Source organism: Gossypium hirsutum, chromosome A12 (genome assembly GCF_007990345.1).
Source record: "Gossypium hirsutum isolate 1008001.06 chromosome A12, Gossypium_hirsutum_v2.1, whole genome shotgun sequence".
In the NCBI taxonomy this organism is placed as follows: domain Eukaryota; kingdom Viridiplantae; phylum Streptophyta; class Magnoliopsida; order Malvales; family Malvaceae; genus Gossypium; species Gossypium hirsutum.
Window position 1 is genome coordinate 91,594,484 of NC_053435.1, and position 25,474 is coordinate 91,619,957.

General features: G+C 30.3%; 2 protein-coding genes and 1 non-coding gene across 18 annotated transcripts; all 3 read left to right on the top strand.

Annotated features, from left to right (window-relative positions):
• Nucleotides 1-409: 409 nt before the first annotated feature.
• Nucleotides 410-5,158, top strand: LOC107934515 (uncharacterized). Of its 7 annotated transcripts, none has more exons than XM_016866964.2 (6): nucleotides 410-784; nucleotides 2,178-2,221; nucleotides 2,546-2,603; nucleotides 2,704-2,740; nucleotides 3,020-3,091; nucleotides 3,469-4,553. In XM_016866964.2, exons 1-6 carry the CDS (start codon nucleotides 772-774, stop codon nucleotides 3,680-3,682), a joined length of 438 nt encoding a protein of 145 aa, XP_016722453.1. In that variant the 5' UTR covers nucleotides 410-771; the 3' UTR covers nucleotides 3,683-4,553. The 7 variants fall into 7 exon arrangements, 4 of the variants coding, with proteins under 4 accessions (XP_016722453.1, XP_016722455.1, XP_040939008.1 ...); XM_016866966.2 differs by lacking the exon at nucleotides 3,469-4,553 and adding an exon at nucleotides 4,564-5,158 and having other exon boundaries at nucleotides 413-784; XM_041083075.1 differs by lacking the exon at nucleotides 3,469-4,553 and adding an exon at nucleotides 4,564-5,158 and having other exon boundaries at nucleotides 415-1,850.
• Nucleotides 5,159-13,398: 8,240 nt separating this feature from the next.
• Nucleotides 13,399-18,082, top strand: LOC107934513 (uncharacterized). 8 transcript variants are annotated; one of them, XR_005906316.1, is made up of 8 exons: nucleotides 13,417-13,876; nucleotides 14,273-14,366; nucleotides 14,626-16,698; nucleotides 16,938-16,991; nucleotides 17,141-17,254; nucleotides 17,351-17,471; nucleotides 17,627-17,704; nucleotides 17,815-18,082. It is a non-coding gene; the product is annotated as an uncharacterized protein (transcript). The 8 variants fall into 8 exon arrangements; XR_005906317.1 differs by having other exon boundaries at nucleotides 16,938-16,974; XR_005906313.1 differs by having other exon boundaries at nucleotides 14,626-16,991.
• A 3,256-nt stretch (nucleotides 18,083-21,338) lies between these two features.
• LOC107934514 (probable ribose-5-phosphate isomerase 2) lies at nucleotides 21,339-23,932 on the top strand. Of its 3 annotated transcripts, none has more exons than XM_016866962.2 (2): nucleotides 21,344-22,465; nucleotides 22,569-22,779. In XM_016866962.2, the coding sequence occupies exons 1-2, from the start codon at nucleotides 21,715-21,717 to the stop codon at nucleotides 22,595-22,597; spliced, it is 780 nt and encodes a 259-aa protein (XP_016722451.1). In that variant the 5' UTR covers nucleotides 21,344-21,714; the 3' UTR covers nucleotides 22,598-22,779. The 3 variants fall into 3 exon arrangements, with proteins under 3 accessions (XP_016722450.1, XP_016722451.1, XP_016722452.1); XM_016866963.2 differs by lacking the exon at nucleotides 22,569-22,779 and adding an exon at nucleotides 23,753-23,932 and having other exon boundaries at nucleotides 21,350-22,465; XM_016866961.2 differs by having other exon boundaries at nucleotides 21,339-22,779.
• The last annotated feature ends 1,542 nt before the right edge of the window (nucleotides 23,933-25,474 follow it).

The following is a 25,474-nucleotide window of genomic DNA, read 5'->3' on the forward strand; positions in this document are numbered from 1 at the left end:
TTCATGTAAAATGGGAGGTTTGTCATGCAAATCCTCCTATTTTGCACTCCTATTTATTTGGCCACTTCAATTTAGCCTATAGCATTTTCAAACATTTTCACATAGGTCCTATTTTATAAGTTCACTCACAAATGACAAAATCAAAGCATGAAATTTTGCCAACATTCACAGAATTCCCGAAAATTGGGGCGTTACAATTATTTTTAATACAATTTTAATTATGGATCTCTGAAATTTATGATATCATTTTCTTTTTTCAATTTTACTTGTAAATGTAGCGTATGCTTTCCAATATTAGTTTTCACCATGACAAAACGAATAAATATTTTCAAAAGAGAACTCTATTTTGTAATTTCGTATCACTTTATTAATCCTACCCACCTTTTATAGTCACATGACACTGTCTCTATCTATTATCTACCTCCAAAGTATTACCCCATTAAGCTTTATATAATTTTATTGCTTCTTAGATTACAATATCACTATAATCAAATCACGAAGCTGAGAAATTAAGATGTTCTTCTGTTTCTTTTCACATTGCCAGTGTGGCTTTTGCTTCTATTTTTTCTGATCCTGTGGGAAATGTCCCTAAGATTTGTCTTTTTAGTTTCCTAAATCTTGAGAGGATGAGTTGGCAGTGAACTTTTACTTAAAGCTGCAAATGAAGAACACCATTTTATTTAGACATTTCGTTTCCTTGCTTATTGTTGGATTTATTGTTTGAGCTCAGTTCCAGTTTTGGCTCAAAATGGACCGTTCACAGATCATGTTATGCTCATTTCTGGTTGGCGTTCTATAATTCGGTTTAGATTCCTACTATAATGTGGAGTTCCTATTTAAGTTTTTATTTCATTTTCTATTTTGATTGTTTGCTTTATGTTTCCTTTCTCATGTTTGGTTGCTGAATTGTAAGGCAGATTGAAGTAGTTGGTTGGGATCATTGCTAGTTTTGAAAGATCTGATATCTTATTTTCTATTTTTTTCTTTTCCCCACTCTTACTGTAAGCTTAACCCGTATGATTAAGAGAAACGAAAAGAGTTTTGTTCCTAATTGTTGTCTCATATTGTTTCATATTTACTGTATGTTTGTGGTGTATGCAGAAGGGGTGAGTTTAGGTGCATAGAATAATGAGATATCAGAACTGCCACAAGCACCAGTACTAACAACTTATAAGTCTCCAAGCACGCTGGTGTTGGCAGGACAAAGGACAAATAGGCCAGACCTTCTGCGCCATTTTAAGCATTATCACGGTGGTTGCAATATTACCAACTGCCACTACTGGGCGATAAAGTCTTTAGTTTACCTTGCTTTCTTGATAGCCTGTTGATTGATCTGTTGAATCTAATTACTTTATAGATTGTTCACTTTTAGCAGTATTGGATTGTATATACATATATATATTATACTTGAACTAATAAATCTGCATCTTTATGCTGAGGTTAAATTGCAATCTGTGTCAAATGATAATAGATTGTTATTGTTAATAAGAAAGTGTAATTTATTCAACCAAAAACCAAATGAAGAAGTTATTTTATACTCATTTAGGAAATGCTAAAGATACCATTAAGCTAACATGTTTCAGCGTGCACCTTGTCATTAAGGATCGTATCCTGCTTGCTCATATATGTATCAGATATTTCTGATTAGCATTTTCAACTGTTTTGTGTACAGTAAATTGGATTTACAGGGGCAGTGGGATTAATATTTGTTGCGTTGTGGTCCGTTTCTTTTGGCTTGGTTCTTTTGGCATATCATTACTGCAGATGGAGAGTAAACATTAAAGGAAAAGAATAGATCATTCTCAAACAATTTGTCTTATACTACTCATATTGTTCACTAGTGCTGCAGCGTAATAACTCTAACTTATAGAACTTTAATGTCTACAATGTTAATGTCTACAATGTTATGGAGCTTTTACTATCTTATTTACTTTGTTTATGATTTTATTGGTGCCTTTGCTTTTCAATAGAAAAAAAAATGATAAACATATAATTAACTAAAAACAAGATGTGGAAAGCAAAAATTAAAAAGTAAAAAGCAAAGCACCGAGCAAATTATCTTGTACTTATTTATGCACTTTCCATGACTGTGTGTGTTTTATGCTTATGTTCTTTCTTGTATTTATTTATGCTCATGTTCTTTTCTTTATCTAAGCAGCGAATTGTTTCCTGAACAGGATTGGATGCATTCTTCTTTCAGTTAGGCAAGATGAGTTTCATGGTAAAGTGTTGCATACTTTGAAATATGTTGTAAACCAGTCCGACTACACTCTGCAAATCCTAAATAATGTTACACAATACCTTTCTCTTGAAAAACCATCAATGTGACCGAGTTGTTCCCTCCTTCCAATGTCATGACTGACATCGACAAGTTGAACATAGATTTAAATGCAATAGCAGATACACTTATAGAGAAGACTGATGAAAATGCTGTCAAAATAAGAAGAGTCTTCAATGTTGTATATAGTCCCCCTAAACCATTTGATATTGCCTCATTATTGTCAAACTAGCATGCAAATCAAAGTATTTCGAATTTGTTTTTAAGCGATTGGCATTGATCTCCGTGGTAGCAGTGATGCTAATTTTGGCCCTGCTTGGTCTTTGTAAGTATCACTATAATATATTACTGATTTGTATCTTATATGTTTCTCGACCATTACCATGTCTTGCCGATTTAAAATTTTGTTCATAATTTTGTTGCAGTGTTGTCTGTTCTAGGGCACCAACATAACATTCACATGTAAGTTCTTTTGGGGCCTATATAATGTTTTTTCCATTTTCCATCTATACTTTTACATGATGAAATAACTAAACATCAAACTTTTTTCTACAATCCTTGTTTTCTGAATTTTCAAATTAGTTATTTACCTTATCTTATTGATCACATTTAGAATATAAACAAAAATGGGAAATAGGAAACTTGTTCTGAAATTAAATGGCACTTAGTCTGGGAATTCCTCTCTTTCGGTTATTCTACAAATTCACATCTCTTTCTAACACTATCAATAAATTGTTGCAGATTCATAGTGAGCGGCTGGTTACTAGTAGCTACTACTTTCATCCTTTGTGGAGTTTTTATACTCCTGAACAAGTAAGATGTTAGACTTAAACTTTTCCTACATGCTTTCTTGTAAGAAATCTAACATCCTATCAGCATCCGCATGTTTAGAGACTGTTAACATTTGATACAAGATGCATTGGCACCTTTTTGCATTTGCTAATTCAAGGTTGCATACTGAAACAATATATCAAATGTATCAGTTTTGTGGTTGTAGTTTGTTTGAAAAAATTGATCCTCCATGTCATTTCTACTTATTTGCTTTTTCCCCCTATTACCATATATGATTACTTGGCTGCTATTCTTTGTTAGAAGAAAGCTTAAAGAAATTTAACCTTGACTTGTCTACGACAAAATGCTTATATGGATGTCATCGTCTGACGGATGAATGACCTGTTTTGTGTGTTTAGTGCGATTTCCAACACTTGTTTGGCTATGGAAGAATGGGTGGAAAATCCACATGCAAAGACCGCACTTAGCAACATACTTTCTTATGTTGATCAAAGAACAACAAACCATACACTCACTCAGAGCAAACAAGTCATCAATAGTTTAGTAAAAGTTGTCAATACATATATTTATACCTTTGCCAATTCTAATCCTTCCCCTGATGACAATCGTTAGTATAATCAATCCGGGCCTTCAATGCCTCCTGTATGTTCTCCATTTGATTCTCAACTCTAAGGTTGTCAATGTGAGTCAAATGAGGTGTCTATTGCAAATGCTTCTCTAGTATGTTTACCAAATTTGATAATTTGGTTTGAGTTTTTTCTTCTTTTTGTTCACAATTTATTTCCCACAGACATTACCGGAACAATTTTGTCTGTCCAAAGTGAACAAAGAGTCTTTGGATATTGAATAGTTATTTTTGCATGTGAAGCTTTTCTACCTTCAAGATTGAACAAAGAGTCTTTGGATATTGAATAGTTATTTTTGCATGTGAAGCTTTTCTACCTTCAAGATTTAGCTTTAGGTGATACAAACATATTTAGCCATCAAAAAATAAATAATTATCCATTCAATATTGTGTTACCAATTTAGTCGAGATTGTAAACTAAATAAATTGTTGCTCTTAGCTTTTGCTTGTAAAAATGTTCCACACTCTACAAAAATAAGGTTTGTTGTGTGTTTGTGTTAATAGTCAAATACCTAGACCGATGCATATCTGGAAAAAGGTACAAAGATATATGATCCCCCAATAACTGTTCAAATACATGAAAAAACTTGGAAAAGAAATAAGCATACCTGTGTTGAACATATGTCCATATCCAACATTCACACTCAAGTCCTAGTAAAATGGCCTAGTCATTTAGTGTTTGAGGAAAGCATGATATTATTTGTCGTTGCAACTAAGTTTCAATGAACTTTCAGGTAGAATTCACAAATAGTATAACTTTTACCCTTGACAATGATAAACACCGCATTGCAAATTATGTACTAAAATTTAGAAGGCTCCTATTCATGCAAGAAAAGTTCGACTAGATTAAATTTTTATATTTTTTCAGGTTTGGTAAAACTTCACGTACATGGTCTCGGCATCTGGGCTATGCACCATAACTAGAAAGATAACACCTGATAGATTCATGCAACTGGTGGCAGCAGTTAATGAGAGCTTCGCTTTCGAGCACTATACTCCACTCTTACTTTGCCTGCAAAACTGTGATTTTGTTAGGGATATGTTACAAAAGATTGGCTCAAATTACTACCATCCATTAGAGCATTACCTTAAGATAGTAAATGCAGGACTGGGGTAAATCTCAGTTGGAGTATTGCTTTGCCTAGTTCTTTGGATATTCTATGCTGACTGCCCTTGCCAGGTAGATACCATTGTGAAGTTATTGTTTCCAATAAAATATATGAATTGCAGAAAGATTTGCAGCCCAGAAAGCGACAAGATAAGAGTATTATCAACTACAACGAATTGTGTCTAAATTGTAGCAAGAAATTAGGTTGAAAAGCATTCATTTTTGTTGTTATCCCATATTAGGAAAGGAACCAAGGTGGGGCAAAGCTCCATTGTAAATGGGGGTGGGTAATTCTAATTTCTGTCACTGTGCTGTCATATAATTTTTTTATTATTGGCATCTCTGCTTACATAAATCCCTTATTTCCCATCATAGTATGTTGCAGCTTATAAGTGTGTATAGTATGATTTTTCAAATATATGGATAAGTTATTTTTTATCAAATTGGAAAAGAGACTATATTATTACATACTTACCAGCCTTGGCAATTCCAAGCAGTGATGGTCCTCATGTATGACATAAATGACCGCACCAAGAGATTGAGCCAAGACGTGGACACCCAAAGGAAGATCTATAGCAATGCTAGCTATACATGTGAGTTACTTTCCACTTCTTGATTCCTCTAGAGAAGCTCCCAACTATCCTGTAAATCCGTACGATATTACAACTTTTAATCTGTTGGGTAGCCTTTAAACAATCGAGCTCAATGGTGATACAAGCCTGATCGGGCCCATCCGGCTACGGCCAAAATCCCTAATCCATTTTCCATATGAGTCTCCAATAACATCAAGCCATGTTGGATTTGTAAGCACCATCAACATTCAACTTCCAAACAAACAGAAGGAGGAGACCACGAAATTTGCCTCCAACATCTCACAACTCTGCTGTTTATTTCAAAGTTTTCTTGGGATAAGTACACTGCTCCAACAGGTTTTCATTATGAATGAGTCCACTGCATCAATAAATATATTTATTCAAGATAAAGAAGAAATCAAGCTTCGTTACTGACTATGAAGCACGCGATCGACATGCAATACAGATGCCACACGATATGCTATAAATCTTTTTTAATGAAAGTACAGACATAACGATAAAAAAAATATTTTTTATGTTAAAAAACTCAACCTAAATATTATAATTTATTTATTTAAAATATAACCCATGTATAACTTGGTCCAATGAATAACCCATGTATAACTTGTTATACCAAATAAAATAAGGATAACAACATGGAAGACAACTCTACTTTGAGGTATTTTAGAAAGAAGTATAGAAAGAAATAAAGACCTTAGTTAAAAAAATAGATTATAGAAGATAAGAATAGAATTGACCATAAAAAAAACAGTGTAAGTACTTTAGAGAACATAAAAAGGTAGCAAAATGATTTTAAGAATTAGTGAATAAATAGTGACCTAAAGTGTGAAAAGAAGAAGAAGAAATAGCAAAGTTGTAAATTGTGTAATAAAAGAGGCAAACTTTAGAAAGAACAGTTACCTCAAGGAGACTGTTGGCAGCTGTCGGTCCAATAGATCCAATAGATTTCTACGAGGTTTGGATTAAGAGTAATAACTCTGATCCATAACTGGAATAATCATTTTTTGCCTCGAAAAGAGAAAGAAAAAAAGGAAATGAAAATGAGAATATAAAAGTATAACAAAGTAGAACCTAAAAATATATATAGGATTATAAGAATAACTCTAAAGATAATCTACTAAAGGTTTTCAATTCTTATGGAAATAATATTGTCATCTATAGTGATGATTCTTGAATGGTTTTAGTCGTGTTTTGATGTAAGACTAGAAGTGATTGCTTATGCATCTAGTCAGCTAAAAATGTATGAATGCAATTATCTGACACACGATTTAGAAATTAGCTGTTGTGGTTTTTGTTTTAAAGATATTGATACACTATTTGTATGATGAAAAGTGTTATATTTATACCGATCATAAAAGTCCCAAAAATCTTTTATCTGAAAAAGAGTTGAATTTAAGACAGCGTCGTTAGATAGAGTTTTTGAAAAATTTTGATTGTGTTATTGATTATTACCCTGATAAAGCTAATGTTATAGTTGATGCATTGAGCAAGAAAGCAGCAATTGAATTGCGAACAATGTTTGCTCAACTTAGTATCAATGACGATGAAAGCTTATTAGCTGGATTAAAAATCAAATTGGTGATGTTGATCAGATTAAGTCAGTGTAGTTAGAAAATGACAAATTGGTGAGGAAAAGAGAAATGGTTCAGAATGGTATATTAGAAAATTTCAACCTTGATAATTATGGTTGCTTGAGATTTCACAATCGAATTTGCATTCTGGATATTTCTAAATTGAAAAAGTTGATACTTCGCAAAGCTCATAATAGTCATTTTGTTTTGCATCCTAGAGGAACGAAAATGTATTACAGTTTACAAAAATTTTATTGGTGGTCAGGAGTGAAAAGAGATGTGGTCGAATATGTGGATAAATGTTTGACTTATCAATGAGTTAAGGTAGAGCATTAGGTTCCTGCTGGATTACTTCAGTCTATTAACATTCTTGAATGGAAATGGGAAATATTTTGTAATAGGACTACCCTTATCAGCAAGTAAAAAGAATGTTATTTGGGTGATTGTTGATAGGCTTACGAAATCAGCTCATTTTGTAGCATTCAGAACTGATTGGTCACTTCAAAAACTTGTTGAAGTTTAAATTCGAGAAATTATGAGGATGTGTGGTATTCTTATATATTGAATGAAAGAAAAATGATAGGGCCAGAATTAATCCAATAAACGGAGGAAATTGTTAAGAAGATTTGAGATAGACTAAAGGCAGCTTCAACAGATAGAAATCTTATACAAATTTAAAACGCCTGGATATTGAGTATCCTATTGGCGACAAAATATTTTTAAAGTATCGTTTTGGAAGAAAATATTGATATTAAGCCGAAAAGAAAAACTGAGTCCTCGTTTTATTAAGCTGTAAAAAAATTATAGGAAGAGTTGGGCTAGTTGCCTATTGCTTTGTATTGCCTCTGAAATTACAGAAGATTCATGATGTTTTTCATGTTTTCATTCTACGGAGATATCGATTAAACCCTTCTCATATTATTTCGACAGAAGATGTTAGCTCGGAAGGTAAAGAAGTTACGGAATAAACAGGTTTCCTTAGTGGAAGTGTTGTGGAAAAGTCATAGTGTAGAAGAAGCAATTTGGAAACTGGAAGAAACTATGAGATCTCAATACCCCCATCTCTTTGCAGGTAAATTTCGACGACAAAATTTATTAAGGGGGGAGAAATGTAATGACCCAAAATTCACGAGCATCAAAAAAGTGCAATATCAGGCCTCCATCTTAGTGAAATGGGTTCGTAAATAATTATTAGAAATATTTATAAGACTAGTGGTGTGCCTAATTAGGTTCTAATTAGGTGAATTTAGCTTAATTAAGAGTAATTAGGAAAAAGGACTAAAGTGAATAAATGGTAAATTTTGAATTGTAGATTAAAAGAAAATAAAAATGACCAAAATGGAAAATATGCCATTTAGCATAAGTTAAGGCGGTTTTGTTTGTTTAATTAATATAAATAAATAAATTAGTTATAAATTTAATTATGTTAAATTATAATAATTATATTATTATATTATATTATATTATATTATATTATGAAATAAATAAAATAAGGACAAGTGGATTGTGATGGTAATATACAATTGTAAAAATATATGCGTGCACAATTGTAATACATATATTTGTTATTAAATAAATATTTATTATTTAATTGATATTAAATTATAAATTAAATTAAATAGTTGACAAATGAAGGGTGATGATAAAACACATGTGTAATAAATATATGTAAACATTTGTAATATAATTATTTATTTACTTATATTTTAAGCTAAAGATATTTATTATAATAATTATTATTAAATTAATTTATTATAAATATCATATTATGAATTAAATTAAATTAAAGTCAAGTGTATGGTGATAAAAATATACAAATGTAATAATTGTATTTATACATTTGTAATATATTTATTTAGTTACTTTTTTAAGTAAATAGATATTTATTATATTATATTATTATTATTAACTAATATATATATAATAAAGTAAATAAAAGAAAAGAAACAAAACAAAGAAGAAAAGAAACAGAGAGCAATTCGAAACACGGGTAAAGGAGAGAAGAAAACAGAAAAAAGTAAAAATTCGGGTTTTGAAGCTTAAAGCTTTAATTGGTAAGTCAATTAAGTTCTTTTTACTTAATTTTGATGTTTTAGAAGCTTTAGAACAAAGTTTTGTTGAAATCAAGTTAAAGTTTTGGAAATTCTTAGTTTTTGAATATAGTTCATGTTGAACAAATTGATAAATTAGGGGTTTAATTGATAGAAATTCTAGTTAGAATTGGTTAAATGATTAAATTGTAAAGTAAGCTATAAGTTTTGCATAGTAGGGACTAAATTGCAAGAATTTCAAAATTAGGTATTTATGAGGAAATTTAGATAGTTATGTCTAAGTTTGGTTGAAATTTGAGTAGAAATGAAGTATGAATTAAGATACGAAAGTAAGTGAATTTAATTAGGACCAAATTGAATTTAAGGTAGAAATTGATTAGAAATTGAATAGGAAAATTTAAATATTAGACATGAATTAATACTGTATTAATGATTATGAAAATTATCTTAATTTTTTGTAGCTAATATAGCACTCGAGGCATCCACGAAGAAAGGAAAAGAAAAAGTGGACGAGGAGTAGACATGAGAATCACGGTTTGCATTACTATAATTCAAATCTATTTATTATTAATTGTTATATTTTAATTAAAATGTATAGTAAGTAAAATTAGGTAAGCAATTGAAATGATAATATTGATTTGAATGAAATTGATTCAAAAATGTTTATGGCTATTGAAATTGAATGTGAACAAATTGGAAACTAAAAGTGATTTGAACTAAGTAATTGAATTATGAATTATGTGAATATTTGAAAGTATATTTATTGGAAACCAAAAGTGATTTGAATTGAATGAAGAAAATATGTGAGTATTTGAAATGTATATTGATTGAAAAGTAATTAGTGATTTGAAATTGATTGGAAAATGAATTAAAAATATGAATTGAATAAAAGTGAATTAAATTGTGAATATGTGTGAATATGTGAACTGTGTATTGATTGAAAAGTGGTTTGAACTGAATCGATGTATGATTATATGTGAATATCTGAAATATGTATTGGTATTGAATTGTATATTGATTAGAAAGTGGAAAGTGGAAAATGAATTTGAATTGAATTGTCATTGAATTGAAAGTGAATTTGAAATAGAAAAATGATTTGAATACCCTATTAACTAGTCGGGCTGAGTCGGATATAATTAGCATGTCATAAGATTAGAAGAGTACGGGATTTATCGGCTTTGCCGATCAGGCACTTTATGTGTCGTATCAGGCACCTCGTGTGTCATTTCAGGCACTTTATGTGTCGTATACTGCTTCTAATATATTGATCAGGTACTGAGCACCGTTTTAGGCACAATGTGCCGTACTGGTGTTTTGGTTGGAATCAGTGTATTCGCCAAGGTTCGGGTTTGTTAATAGGGTGAATAACTGAAATGAGAAATTAAATAAATTTGATTGATCGTACTATTGAAAATACGAGAAAAAATTTATGAGTTGAATTGTGAATTGAATTGAGACATGAGATTTGAAGCATGAACTTAAGGTTCATGAATTTGTTAAAATATCGAAATAAGAAGTGAAAATAGAATGAATTGGAAATAATGAAATAGTGTATGAGTTAATTGAATATAGTCATATGAATTAATTATAATTATTTTTATTGAAAAATGTTGGTTTAAATAATTATTGAAAGACTAATGTTGTAAGGTTTTAGATATGAAATAGAATAAGTTATTGAATTGAGATATATAAATGAAATATATGAAATAATGATTTTATGAAATGGTTATTGATGAAATGCATGAAATGAATATTGATATAGTAAGAAGATGTATAAATTAAGATGAAGAAAAGCTATTTAAGATACATATTACTAAGAAAATTTAAAGTTTTAAATGCATGAATGATTTATTAAAAGTAAAATAGTGGTAAGATTAATTGTGCATATTTATTGTTTTTACTTTAAGTATTTGAATTATAGTAATACTACTGGGTGTATACTTAGCGTGCGATTTATTTCCGTGCGCAGATTAGGTACAAAAATTTTTGAAGAGTTGAATTTGAGATTGCAAGCCTTCATCTCATCACATCTTCAAGCAGCACCAGGGTATGTTTTAAAATTTTGAATAGAATGGCATGTACTTTAGAAAAATATTAAGTATGTTCCAAGTGTTTGTTTTTATGTTCAAATATATTAGTAATTAGCCAAGAATTACTTTGGCATCAAATGTAATATTCCTATATCAGGTTCCTTGAGTCGAACATGGTATAATGGGGGTTACATTTTGTATTTGGATTGTAATAGAAAATTCAAATGAAGCTTGGGAACTTCTTCCATCAACAAGTCTCCTTCCACATCAATGCGTTCAAAGCCTTCTGATGATGTTGGACGATGGTGGAGGCGGCGAAACTAGTGGTCGTCGATTTGGTATATTCGGAGAGAAAGTGAGAGTTTAGAGAAAAAAACGTGAAAAAGAAATAATTTTAAAAAAATAAAAAGAAAGAGAAAACAAGAGGAAAATGTGAAAAAAAGAGTAAATAAATTAATTTCGAAAAGAAAATATTTTTTTAGACTTATTGCTAAAACGCCATTGAGTTCTTAGTCAATAAGTCAACACTACAAGAAAATAGGGCTTGCAAAAATTGTAAAACACAGAAAAACTGAGCAATAGCGGCGTTTTTTTGTTAAAACGCCGCTAAAAACAGAGCATTAGCGGCGCTTTTTGTAAAACGCCGCTAAAAAACAGAACATTAGCGGCGCTTTTGGTAAAACGCCTCTAAAAAACAAAGCATTAGCGGCGCTTTTGGTAAAACGCCGCTAAAAACCAGAGCATTAGCGGTGCTTTTGGTAAAACGCCGCTAAACACCAGAGCATTAGCGGCGCTTTTAGTAAAACGCCACTAAAAGTCATATAACTCCTAAAATCTTAAACCCAAAAAAAACATGAAACATTAATCTATAACCCCTAAAATAGTAAACTCCTAAACCCTAACAAGCCCTAAACACTAAATTATAACCCCTAAAACCCTAAACGCCGCAATTGGTGCATTTTCAGTGGCGCTAGGTTATAAACACTGCTAATGTTAAATTATTTTGTTCAAAACTTCGTCATTTAGCTGTCTTATTTTTTACCCACACCTGATACACTTAACATTTTTCTCGTTTTTCCCCAGTTTTATTTCCCCCTTCTTCCTCATCCTAAATCCGTAAAGTATTATCACCCATTCCCAAATTCGACATCCTAAATCCCTAACGAATTTAATAATAATAAAAAAGTAATTTTAACAATTACACTTAAATTCAGAAATTTGAAACATAGAGGAATTAAATTCTTAAGAATAGAAATATAATGACTAAATTTTAATTTTACGAAAAGTATAAATACTTATCTCATATTTTTAGCTTTTACAGATTAAGTGGTTTAGTATTCAATTTGTTAAAGTATGTTAAGAGAATTATTTTTTCTTTTTTAAGATTTAATACTCTTATGCGAAAAGATATTATTTAACTCATATATTTATTAAAAGTTTATATAAAAATTAATTGTTATTTTGGTTATAATCATAAAGTTAATTGTTTTTCGAATTTTTATTATATATAAATATAAATATAAAAATACATTCTTATAACTTAATTTATATGTGAGAGGGTAAATTAATAATTTCACAACTGAATTAATATACTTGATTAACCCATAACAGCAACTTAATAAAAAAATAACTATAATTATAAAATTTTCTTTCCATTTATATGATTCAACTAAAAATATTTTTAATATTTAATTTATATAGACAAAAATTTATTGCACTCAAATTGATATAAATTATAAAATTACAATTAATTTTATTTAAAACTCGATTCGAAACAATAGATGTTTTGAATTTGTAAAGCAAAATAATCATTTTAGAATATGGCATACTCATTGAATTTTTATGTAACAAAATTAATAAAATTTGATGTAATAACCAGTATGCCATTATATAAAAATATAAATAACTAATGCAAACCATACTTAAAAGAATAATGCTTGTATTGCTGTGTCATTTTGTATTTTTTTAATTGATCGATTCCATTTTATTTCTCTTAAAGTTTCCTTTTGTATTTTATATGTTAATTTAAAAATTATAAAAATCTTTAAAAAAATTTAAAAATTTAAAATAAAAAATTTTAAAATAAAAAATAAAAAACTTAAAAATTTGATATTTAATATTTAATATTTTAGTCCATATTGCAGTTAAAAAGTTTAATATTCAAAATTAAAAAAAATTTTAAAAAATGATAATCTCAGCACAAAAATTTTGAAAAAAAAATAGAAAAAATATGTTAAAAATATAAAAAACTTAAAATTAAACAATAGTGGCATTTTTAGGTAAAATGCCACAAAAAATTGAGCTATAATGAGGTTTTTATAAAAAATACCGTAAAAAGTTGAACTATAATGACGTTTTTAGTGGAAACGCCGCAGAAAGGGAAAGTCAAAATCCCCAATTTTTTTTTACCCGCTCATTACTCCCTCTTTTTCTCATCTCCGTCGCGCCCTAAATCCCCCAAATAACTCTCAAAATTTGCCCCCAAATTTCCCATTTCCAGCAACACAAGTCAATACACCTACACCAATCACACTTCTTCTTCCTTTTCATTTCTTCAAAGGTAGTAGTAGAAATGGGAGTTCTAGGAAATCTGGTCGATTTGAGATTTTTCTTTCTTTTTTGTCTCTGGGATTTGAGAGTTGTGAAGGTTAAGAAGGTCTTGAGTGATGGCATTACAAGAGAAGTTAGGTAGATTTAAACAACAGCAGGAGAAGTGTCAGTCGATGCTCTCCAACATTGCAGCAAAATTAGCATCTTCTAGTTCCACTCCAAAACCTGCACCTGCGGCCGCCTCCCCCTTTTCCCTGTTGTCTGCCTGCAAAATCATGGTATCTGATTTCTTTAACTTACAAACTTTATCTTCCGTGTTGCTTGAATATCTCAAGTTTGAATCTATAAGTTATAGACCTATAATAGCATCTGTATTGGACGAATGACCCAAAGCAGTTGAGGGATCTCTTCTAAAAATCAGTATAATCTATTTTGTTGTGAAAATATGAGACTCGTTCCTAGCGTACATGTACTTTTTCCGTGGTTTTTCATTATTTCACATTCTATTGTGTTTTTGGCATTCAGTTTTAGTAATTTTTATTATTTGTTTGAGGGAAAGAGCTTGATCAATTGTAAAGTACTGGATTTATGACTTCTGGATTTGATGTTACCCTACTTCTTTCATGGGAAATGCTATGGGGTTTCTCATTATAAACTATTTTATTTGCTATTAGTGCCTTAAGTTCAAGACAGATCAAGCACAGGAGGCCAAGAAGATGGAGAAACTGAACAATATATTCTTTACCTTGATGGCTCGGGGACCTGATGGTATTGTTCTTCATTACTTCGTTTAAAAATGACTGATCTTTCTCGAATTTGTAGGCAAAAAAAAAAAAGCAACTAAATACATGTTACTTTGTTGACATAGAACGAAAAACCTTCAAGAACTTAATTGGAAAAGATTCCAAAACTTGTCCGTGGTCCAATGGAGTTCATTTTTGAACAATATTTTCCAACATTTTCGTTTATTTATGTTTGGTTTTGTATGTGGAATTTCTAATGATTATCATTTTTCATTGTGATGCAGTGGAAATGTCAGAAATTACAGGGAAAGAACAGATCGAAGCCCAACCAGCAAAGAAGGGAAGAGGAAGAAAACAGTAGCTGGATTTTCTGCTTAACACATTGGGTTCTTAAACAAATACTATAGGACCCTCTGAATTTTAGAGAGAAATCGTGACTTTTTATGAATTGAAAATGCTGAGATTGTCAAAATTTTTCTGGAAAATTTATCATGTTTTCTAGATTCCATTGAATGAAGAGATTCACTTTCTGTAGATCATGATACAATTTTACCATTTTCTCTCCCTTTTGGGTGGATATTGAAGCTCTACACTCACCACTAACCAAAGAAAAAAAATCTTTTACAAGGGTTGTGGACCATCTGTGTTTTTACTTGTCCAGGATGCTGAATAGCCATGATTATTGAAATTTTTACAGGATTGTCCACCTGAATCTTTTGATATCATGCAATGCTACAAAGTTCAACCCTCTTCACCCAATAAACCTGCAAAAGAGGTAAAATCTATTTCTCTTTTCAGTATTTGGGCCAATAACTGTATTTGAGTGTACTCGAGTGTGAATGTGTAGTCAATTTGTTAGCAGCTTTGGTGTTTTTTATTCCTCAGCCAAACTCTTGAGCTTAGGCTGATAAAAGAAAGAAACTATTTTAAAACGTCATGTCTTAATAATTATGGGTCTACTTTGGTTGATTGATGGTGTAAAGATCGAGGCACAAGTGTGACAGCCTCCACTAAACTCCTGAGGTTTGTAGTTGGTTTTTAACTGTGAAAACACTAGTTTGGTTTCTACATGTTTGGATACGAGGAATGTTTTTCTTTTAAATACTGAAAAAGATAATTGACACAAAAATTAAATAAGAAAGTAGTATTTTTAATTAACCTTTTTAATAATAACTCCGGTGACTTAAAAAGTTACACTAGATATTAATTCCCTAAAGTATGTAGTACATGTCCACGTGCAGCGCTTTTTCTTTTTTAGCTTAGAAAAATGAAATAAACTGATAATTTTTCCAACTAATAAAAGAAATGTGTAAATTACATTGATAGGCACTTAACTAGTGGTAGTTTTAAAATGGTACAATAGCTTATTTAACTCTTAATGACTACGTATTTTTTTTCAATTTGGTCATGTTGTAAAGAAATTAATCCTCATTTTCTTCAAATTAATGCAATTTGGTTTTGATTTTAATAAAATTATATTTTTTTAGTTGGGTGATCATTTTAAAAATTTTCATAATTGGATGATAAAAGATAAAATTGATAATAGTTAGTTGACCACCATTGTAGTTTTCCCTAATTTTACGATATGGAAATATTTGTTTAAAATATTATGTGATATTTTGAAGTGAGGTAGTATATTCAATTAGATCATTGTAGTTTAACTTGAACTTTTGTGCTAAATATTAAATGCAATATGGAGTTAAGCTAAAATGGTTCCGTTGGATATGTCATATCATATCTTAAATTAATATCAAATAAGTTGATTTTCAAATTCTATTATCAGACACTATATTTGTTAATTTAGTCTCTACTTTAATTTAGTCATTTTTAGTTTTTATACTTTTGGAATTTGAAAATTTTAGTCTTTAAGTTCTGTTATTTTTAAGATTTAATGTGTTATTGTCACATGTGTAATGGTCTGTTTGTTATTTTTACATATTACTCGCAAAAAACTTATACATTGAATATAAATTCATAGTATGTAATGTTCTTATTCACTGCTTCTTTACAATCATTTCTATTTCTTTAAGTTTTTTCAGATACCATGATTCAACGCTAGTCTTTTAGGGTAAAACGTTGCTTTTTATTGGTGAAAATGGTCTTACTTAGTGCTTGAAATCCTTTTTTGGGGTTTTTTTTTGACAAATATAGATTGACCATTACATGCTTTCACCTCTGCTTCAAAACTTTGACTTGCCAGTTTCATTTGTGTTGAACACTGATGATTATTAAAACTTGGTTATAGATGGTTAATTTTTTCACCGAAACCTCTCATTTTTGTTGCTCTTCTTGCGGCATGCTGATGAGAGCGTTGTTGATCCTCCACTTTATGTTCTTACCACTCAAACACTAACAAGGTTAGCTTAATGCCATCTTTTCATCCACCCTCAGTCAATTATTCCCTCTTAACTCTCTAAACTTGCTGTCAAGGAACAACCTAAATGATTGAGAAACCATCCTATTTTAGAAATGTAGTCATTGTCAATGCTAAAGCTATCTAGTAATTTCATAATCCTTTATTACATTGGCATTATTTTTGAATTTAGCATCTTCAGAAATTCTTGGTTGACATATATATTTTTATTTGAACGTGCAGGAGATCCAGATTAGGAAGTTGGAACTTTTGGCATTGAGTATTTTTTATTTATGCGTACATAAATATTGTTATATATAATATAATTCTTATTTTTTAGAATTTTAATAGATTTAGTTATGTTTTCAAATTAAAATGTTATTTAGCATTTTAATTTTAATATTATAATTTAGTTATATTAATAAAATATTACTTGTATTTTATAGCTTATCATGTTTGAGCAACATTGCAATATTGAAAATCTTGGTCGAGTTAACAAAGTTAAGGTCAAAAGGCAAATCACAGTAGAGAGTTTGCAATTAGAACCACTTTGTAATCAGGTTGCTGAATTTCTCCTTTTTCTATATTTTGTTCATTGAGGGTATATTTTGTTTTTCTTTTCTTTCTAATGAGTTGGCTAATTTCATAATCTACAGAGCATGGAGAAGTTCTTCAAGTTCTCCACTATGAAGTTGGACAGAAATATGAACCACACCATGATTACTTCTGCTTATCGTTTCTGCTCTTACAGAGGACACAAAAGCTCTCAATCAGCTTGTATGTCAATTTATTTTATTTTTTCTCCTTTTTGCTTATATGCATAAATACTTATTTTTTGCCCAAGCTAGTTAGAGTCTAAAGTTAATTGCAAAACTTTGATAAACTTATTAGTGTTTTGTTTGTCTCTGATCTTGTATTTGATGGCATGGCAGAACACACTTATCCAGGATGGGAAGGAGATGGCATCAGTGCTTTATACTTATCGCAGCTGTGTCAAAGCACTTCCTCCGGTATTTTAGCCTTAGTTGATTTTAATTTATACATATTTTTAAGGTAAACAATGTTCTAATATAATCTGCTAATTTTAGTGTAAAGCAATGTTCTTTTTTATGTGGTGTAGGGGGTATGTTGGAATTCACAGTTTGGGATTCAGAAACTTTCTGCTGAAACCGGAGCTGCTTCGATCTATTGTGGATTCTGGTTTTTAACATCCTTTCGAATTAAGGCAAAGTTTTAAACTCATGTCTAATGTTAACATTCGTGAATTCCATGAATTAAGTCATTTTGTTTTACTTGCTTTTAGTGACTTATAATGGTGGGCAGTATACAAGTTTGGTGCTTTATTATTTTGATTCTATATTTATATTTAATCTAATTTTTATTATTTATTTTAGTTTTGATTCTATATTTTTATTTTTATTTTAATTTGATAATGAATTTTAATAGAAAATTTTTATATTTAAATCATGGACATTATTCTTCTCAATATTTTGATAACGAATTTTAATTTTTTTTTATATTTTTCATGATCTTTTTAATATATTTTTTTTAATTTCATGACCTTTAGCGGCGTTTGTGGGAAATCTACAGCGGCTTTTTGCGGCGCTTAAAAACGCCGCAAATAGTTTTAGTGGCGTTTAAAAGCGCCGCTAAAGGCCTAAAAAAATGTCGCTAAAAGTCAATTTTGCTGTAGTTCAACCATAAGCCATGTGGCACTATTTTAAAAATAGAGGTACCATATTAGAACAAACCCTAAAGTACAAAGATCATTCATGCCTTTATCCCAATAAAATAACTGGATGGTCCAAACCAAATTAACTAAAAAGACCCTCCCATCTGTTAATGAAAATGAGGTGTTTTATAACCCCCGACCCTAGCACATTTTCTTCTATGCAACCATTTAATTTTTTCCATTTCTGAAATTGCAACTTCATTATTCTCATCTTCATCATTTGGTTGTTTCTTCTCTTCTCATCTTCATCAGTTTGTTTGTTCTCCATTTGTTTGCTAGTCATCTGTGCCTTCCCATGTCCGTTTTCTAACATTGGATCAAAATTAAAGTTTCATGTATACATTTGAACCACAATCAAAGTTTTATGCATATAATTGTACCAAATCAAAAGTCATGTATAAATTTACATATTAAATCAAAGTTCAAGTGTAATTTTAAGATTTACCCCTATTTTATTTGATTTTAATGAGTTCCATATTAGAATATATATATATAATCATATCCACATCATATTTCTAACAAGCATGAAACTTTATCTACGAAGCTTTCTAATGCTATTTCTTTAGGGTTTATATTTTGTATTTGATAATATAAACGTAAAAGAAAAAAGAAAAAAAAGGAAAACCCCATGCTTTCCACGTGATATTATGGTATGCCATCTTTGTTCCAAGTCAAAGTTCAGTTTTGTCATTTCTATTCTTAGACGGTTTCAAATTCAAACTTGAAGTTTAGGTCTAAGTTCCATGTTTCTATATATGTTCCAAAATTCATGTTTCAAGTTTCAGTCCTTGTTTTTGGTTGATGTACGTTATGGTTGAAAAAAACCAATCCCATTTTGGTCCATTCAATTACTCTAATAAAACTATAAATTTATTTGATTTCTCAAAGCGATAAAAATTAATTAAAGATAAACATCAATTTTAGAATTTTTTTAATTTTTAAACATTAAATGATAAGATTTTAATATTAATTAATTCAATACTAAATTTTTTTTCTATTTTTTTAAATATTAATTTTATTATAAGTATTATTATTGTTATTATTTATATAATGTCTATAATTACTCATAATCTATTTTCAACCTTTAAATAAAAGAATAATGCGCTTCAGTATATTAAAATTTATATATTTCTATGCTAATAATAATACCAATACTAAAAATATAAATACCTAATAACGGGTCCAAGCTTGAAGATGTAAATGTCTTTTAACTAAAATACTTAAGCCTCAACCGTAAACAAATATAGATGGTAATAATGCCGACATTTAGACGTGGCAGTCAAAAGATTTATCATATGTAAGATTCCAATTAAACCAATTAATTTGTGTGAATTTGTTAAACGTTTCTCTCATTTCTTAAATGAAATGGAATGCAACTTCCAAACAATATCCCTACATCCTCATCACCTTTATCTGAAGAATCATTGAAATATTTTAGGCCATTCAATTTAAAGTTGCGTTATTCCCTGTTAGATGATTTACTCGAGATGTTGATAATCAAGTCGGGTTGAATTTATGTCTATTTTAAAACCGATCATATTATTTTTTTAAATAAAAATTTAAAATATAGATTTATATTATTTAATAATTAATTATTTTATATATTTTATTTATTAAAATTTTATATATAGTCACTTACTAATTTTTAATATTTACATCATAATAATATAGTTTTATATATTATTAAATATTTAATTTTTATATGTTCTACATTACATAATATATAAAAATTACATAACATAAAACATTACTAATTTAAAAACGAATTAGATGAAGCTCAAGAGTTAAATGTTTTAATTTATTTTTCAAGTTTAAAATGAAAAATTTATGGCCTCGGGAAAGTTGAAGCAGAGTTGTAGAGGGTAAAAAGTCGTTTATAGTTTTTTGAATTATTGTCCCAACGAAAGATGAATAGAAGAGTGAATTTTTAGAAATTACAGAAAAGAATAAGAGAATATTAAGCAAAGCTAAATAAATAAATAAAGCAATGAGAATACATGAACAATGAAAACTCAGATATCCATCCATCCATCCATCCAAAGTTGAGAGAATATGCTACGCGGAGAATCGCCTTGTTAGCATTAATTCAATAGCCATTGGTATTTAAATTTATACCGTCAAATCATTCATAATTTTTATCCTCCTATGAATTCAACCACCTATCACATCTCAGTTTTAGATTTACATGCATGCGCCCCTCTTTATTAATTAACCTCAAAATTACTTTCTTTTCTTTTTTTTTCACTAACTTGTGGTTACAATTTTTGTGAGGAATTCATTTACATCTATTTATATCGTTTTATATTTTTTGTATTATTAATATTTTAATAATTTAATAGTTATATTTCACATTTTATTTATATAAATTATGCATGTTAAATATAATGTAAATTAATAATTTTTAATTATTTATTTTATATTAAGCACTTTCAACCATTTAATAAATAATAATAATATATATTATTTTAGATCAATATAAGATAAAAATAGGATAATCCCTTTTAATTTTATTGATGAACCTTAAGAGTATAAAACAATAATCATATAGGAATAGAAAAGATATATAATATATTTTTAAATAAACGCTTAAAAAATATCTCATAATAATATCCTAACAATATTAGATTGATTTAAAAATTTACATGAATGAAAAATACAATTATATGAATAAATTTAACGTCATATAAAAATATATAAAATGATATAATTTTGTATTGATATAAATAAATCTCTAGTAAAAAAATTCAAAAGATTGATAAACTTGAAATAATATAAAAATATATATTAATACCCATACAAAAACAAAAAGGGTATAGACATTAAAAAATAAAGAGTATGAAAGGGGGGACCATAACACCAAAAACCAATTAACTTTTAATTCCAAATCTCTTGTTTTGGACCTTCCTCGATTTTCTTTTATAAGAAGCATACAAAAGCCCACTAATTTTGCATTCAACTTATCCCGCGTTCTCTCTTTTTGCCGGAATACAAAACCCTATCTTCTTCTTCCTCTTCACTTCACCACATACCCTCTCTTCCCTTATCCCTTTCCCTATCCCTTTCATCACCATTACGCTGTTAATCCCCATCCCAATATCTGGGTTTCTGAAGGAACCCCTGAAGGAGAACGGAATAATAATAAGAAACCCCACTCTTTTTCTTGCCCCCTTTCTGACTGATTCAATTTTAGCCTTTCGTTTCTTTTGATTCAATTTATCATCTCTTTTTTATTTTTCTTTTTTTTTTAAAAAAAATTTGAACCTATTATTCTTTATTAACCCTCAAAAGATGGCGATTGCTTGGTCTGAAACCGCTGCTTCAATGGAGGCTTTATCTTTGTCTCCTCCTATGTCCCCACCCGTCATCCTAACCCAAGACGAATTGAAAAAAATCGCCGCTTACAAAGCCGTTGAGTTCGTTGAGTCGGGTATGGTTTTGGGTCTGGGTACGGGTTCGACTGCCAAACACGCCGTGGATCGAATCGGGGAGTTGCTCCGGCAAGGCAAGCTCAGCAACATCGTCGGAATTCCCACATCGAAGAAAACGCAGGAACAAGCTGTTTCTTTGGGTATCCCACTTTCAGATCTCGACAACTATCCCACCATTGATTTAGCCATCGACGGGGCGGATGAAGTGGACCCGCATCTCAATCTGGTGAAAGGGAGAGGTGGGTCGCTTTTAAGAGAGAAAATGGTGGAAGGAGCATGCAAGAAATTTGTTTGTATTGTTGACGAATCCAAATTGGTTAAACATTTGGGAGGGAGCGGTTTGGCTTTGCCGGTTGAAATCGTTCCCTTTTGCTGGAAATTTACTGCAAATAAGCTCCAAAAGTTGTTCCAAGGGTCGGATTGCGTGGCCAAGCTGAGGAATGATGGTGAAGGGAAGCCATTTGTGACAGATAACGGGAATTACATCGTGGATTTGTATTTGAAGAAAGAAATGGGGGATTTGCAGGTTGCAAGCGATGCTATTTTGAGGATTGCGGGTGTGGTTGAACATGGGATGTTTCTTGATATGGCCACCACTGTTATTGTTGCAGGTGAGCTTGGAATTACTATCAAGGATAAGTAGAACTATTGGGGGCGGGGGGCAATTATTCTAACCCTTTTTCGTATTTACTGAATTACAACTATTGCTTTCAGATTTACCTTTTGGCATCTATATTGATTGATGATGGGAAGAGAGGTCTTCACTAGTAAGTTTGTTGAGGCAATTAATTATAATTGTAAGGGAAGATTGGGTTTAGGAATGTTAGGATTGTGACAGCAATTGAGCTATCAATTGTTATGATAATTTTAATCTTACACTCAATAGTTTTTCCAAATAAAAAAAAAAATAGTCCAATTCAACTCATTTGATAAAACTTCAAAGTCATGCTGAAATGGTGATAAGCAACTCATGTTTAACAGGTTTTTTATGCTTATTTATTATCTAGTGTTGAATGTGTGGTTGCGTGGGCGTCTAACTCTGGTATACTTGCGTCGACTTTTTGACTTGATCAAAGCCTAATCGTGTTTGAAGACCAAAACCAAACCTACGACTGAAAAGTGATTTATGTACATAGAAATATTGGAATGAATTGGATTTTGGCATCCATTTCAGCAGCTAAAATCTCCATTATGTGTCTGTGAAGAAAGAGGGATGATCATATTACATTAATGCGCACAACCTAGAATTGCAACAACAAATACAATAGACCTATTTGGTACTATTTAATAATTAAAATATTGTCAAATTATCATTAATATCAAAGTAATATAAATGTGAAGAATAAAATGTATTTTTAATATTAAATGAAAAACAAAAATTTTAGATTATAATCATGAATTAATAAATTAATCTTGAATAATTAAAACAATAAAGAAAGAAAACAGGCAAGGTTACCGAAATACAACCCCTACTATCCTGGCCATATAAAGTGATTTTCTCCCCTTATAAGAGGCTCAAGCCATTTTGATACTCTCTCTCTACTCCATGCTGCTAACCTTGTGCTGTTGGTCGGTCCTTGTATCTATTTTGTGAGCATTCCAGGGGCTTCTAAACCGTTTAACTTTAAATAACCTACAAATAATTTTGTAATTGCTCCAGATTTCTGCAAGTAGCAGGACCTTGTTAACAAAAACAACTTGACTACTCTATGATTTTCCCCACTAAAAAACTTACGTACAATTAGGATGGATTGACTCCCTAAGCTTTTAATGCTAAAAATAAACTCCCTTTCCAGTCTTCCAGGAAACCATGCCACCATAGTGGGCTCTTCCATAATTCTCCTCTTCCATAAATTTGGACTTTCTAACTTTCCATTAATCTTCTTTTTTGTGTGCAGGGGCGGAACTAGGATTTCGTTAGGGACCAAAATAGCCTTTTTTTTTATATTTTGTAATTTATGACAACTAAAGAGTAAATTGATTTACTTATTTAATTTTAATTTTAGTCTAATTGTTAATGAAACTTCCTTATTATTATTATTATTATTATTATTATTATATGTTAGGCAGAGAATGGCAAAGAGAAAAAAAAATTCAAATAGTTAAATCCTAATTTATAATTTCTAAATTTTACTCTCCCCTTCTTTTAAGAGTTAATCCTTGCAATTAAAATCAGATTTGGTAAATAATAAAATAAAGAGGAATTGAAAATGTAAAAAACAGTTGAAAGTATTTAATTCGCCCGAATTTGTTCTTCTTTGTCCTTCTTGGTTTCTTGCGTTTAACTTAAGAGTTTTCTCCGACTCATCTAGAGGAGTATTGGGGATAATAAATTTTTCTTTCATTTTTTATTTAATTGAGTCAACAAATTGAGGGACCACCAAAAGCTTCCTTGTTAGAATAAAAGACACGTACTAGTAGCAAACCAGCAATTAATGTCTCTCTTTTTCATAATTACTTCTTTTTCTAGTTGTTGGGAGACAAATCTAAAATTATTTAATATTTTCTACAAAAATTTTAAACAATATTTGCAAAAAATATTGATAAGTCCAAGCCATCCTCTAACCCTGTGGTGTTTCGCTCCATGTGTGTTAAAAGGCGATTATAGGTCTTCCTCTTCTCCTTTGCAGAAGAGACATGTAGTGTGGCACACTTTTCGCAATTTCCATTTAACTAGGGAAGCAATTTGTCATCCGCTTCCGAATGAACATCGTCATTTTATAAGGTTTGTCAAAAGCTTTGTTGAGATCCTTGATTTGGTTGTACACTATGATTCTCAGCTTGGGTACATAAGGCATTGGCTAATTGAACCCTAACCTTGCTTCAGCTAGTATGTTTCCAGACGAGCTTCTGATAACAAGAAAAGGCCTTATTCACCATTGAAATATTTAAGTATCCCTGTTAAGTTGCCTATTGGCATCTTCTATTTTACAATTTTCCCTATCAAAATTCGTAAGGTTTCTAACTGGAATTCCTTGATCACTACTTATGGATGAGACAGTATATAGGAGTGTCCCCTTCCAAGATCTTTGCTTTCTTTCCGCTCCAAAACTGCCAATCAAGTCCCTTTTTTCAAAACTTAAACTGGATTCCAAATTGATTCACTTCAAATGGATTTTTTTTTAAAATGAATGCAAGGCGGGATAGATTTTATTTTGATAATAAATATGGAATATAGTTATGATAATTACTTCGCTCCACAAGAAATTATCATTTTACTTTTATTATGTATATAATTATTAAAAATGTAACAATGTGTTATAACAAAACAAAAAATAGTTTTTTTAGTTATATATTTTAAAAATTATGTTTAAATAATTACTTAATTTAGGAAAAATAAAAATATAATAGCTAAAAATAAATTAAAACGGAGCAGGGCAAGATGAATGATAAACGCCAAATTATACATATCTATACCCCAAATACTTAGCATATTTATGGATGTTTATTACTAGATTTGTGGATTTTGGTGCTCTTAATCCGGTTATTTCATGTTTTGTACTCAGGAGAGCACCAGGAGTCGAAAGGAGCCAAAAACGAGCTAAAAAGGGACAAAACGGACCAAATCGAGAAGATGACACGGCCTAAGCCTTGCCACATGGGCATCTCACACGCCCGTG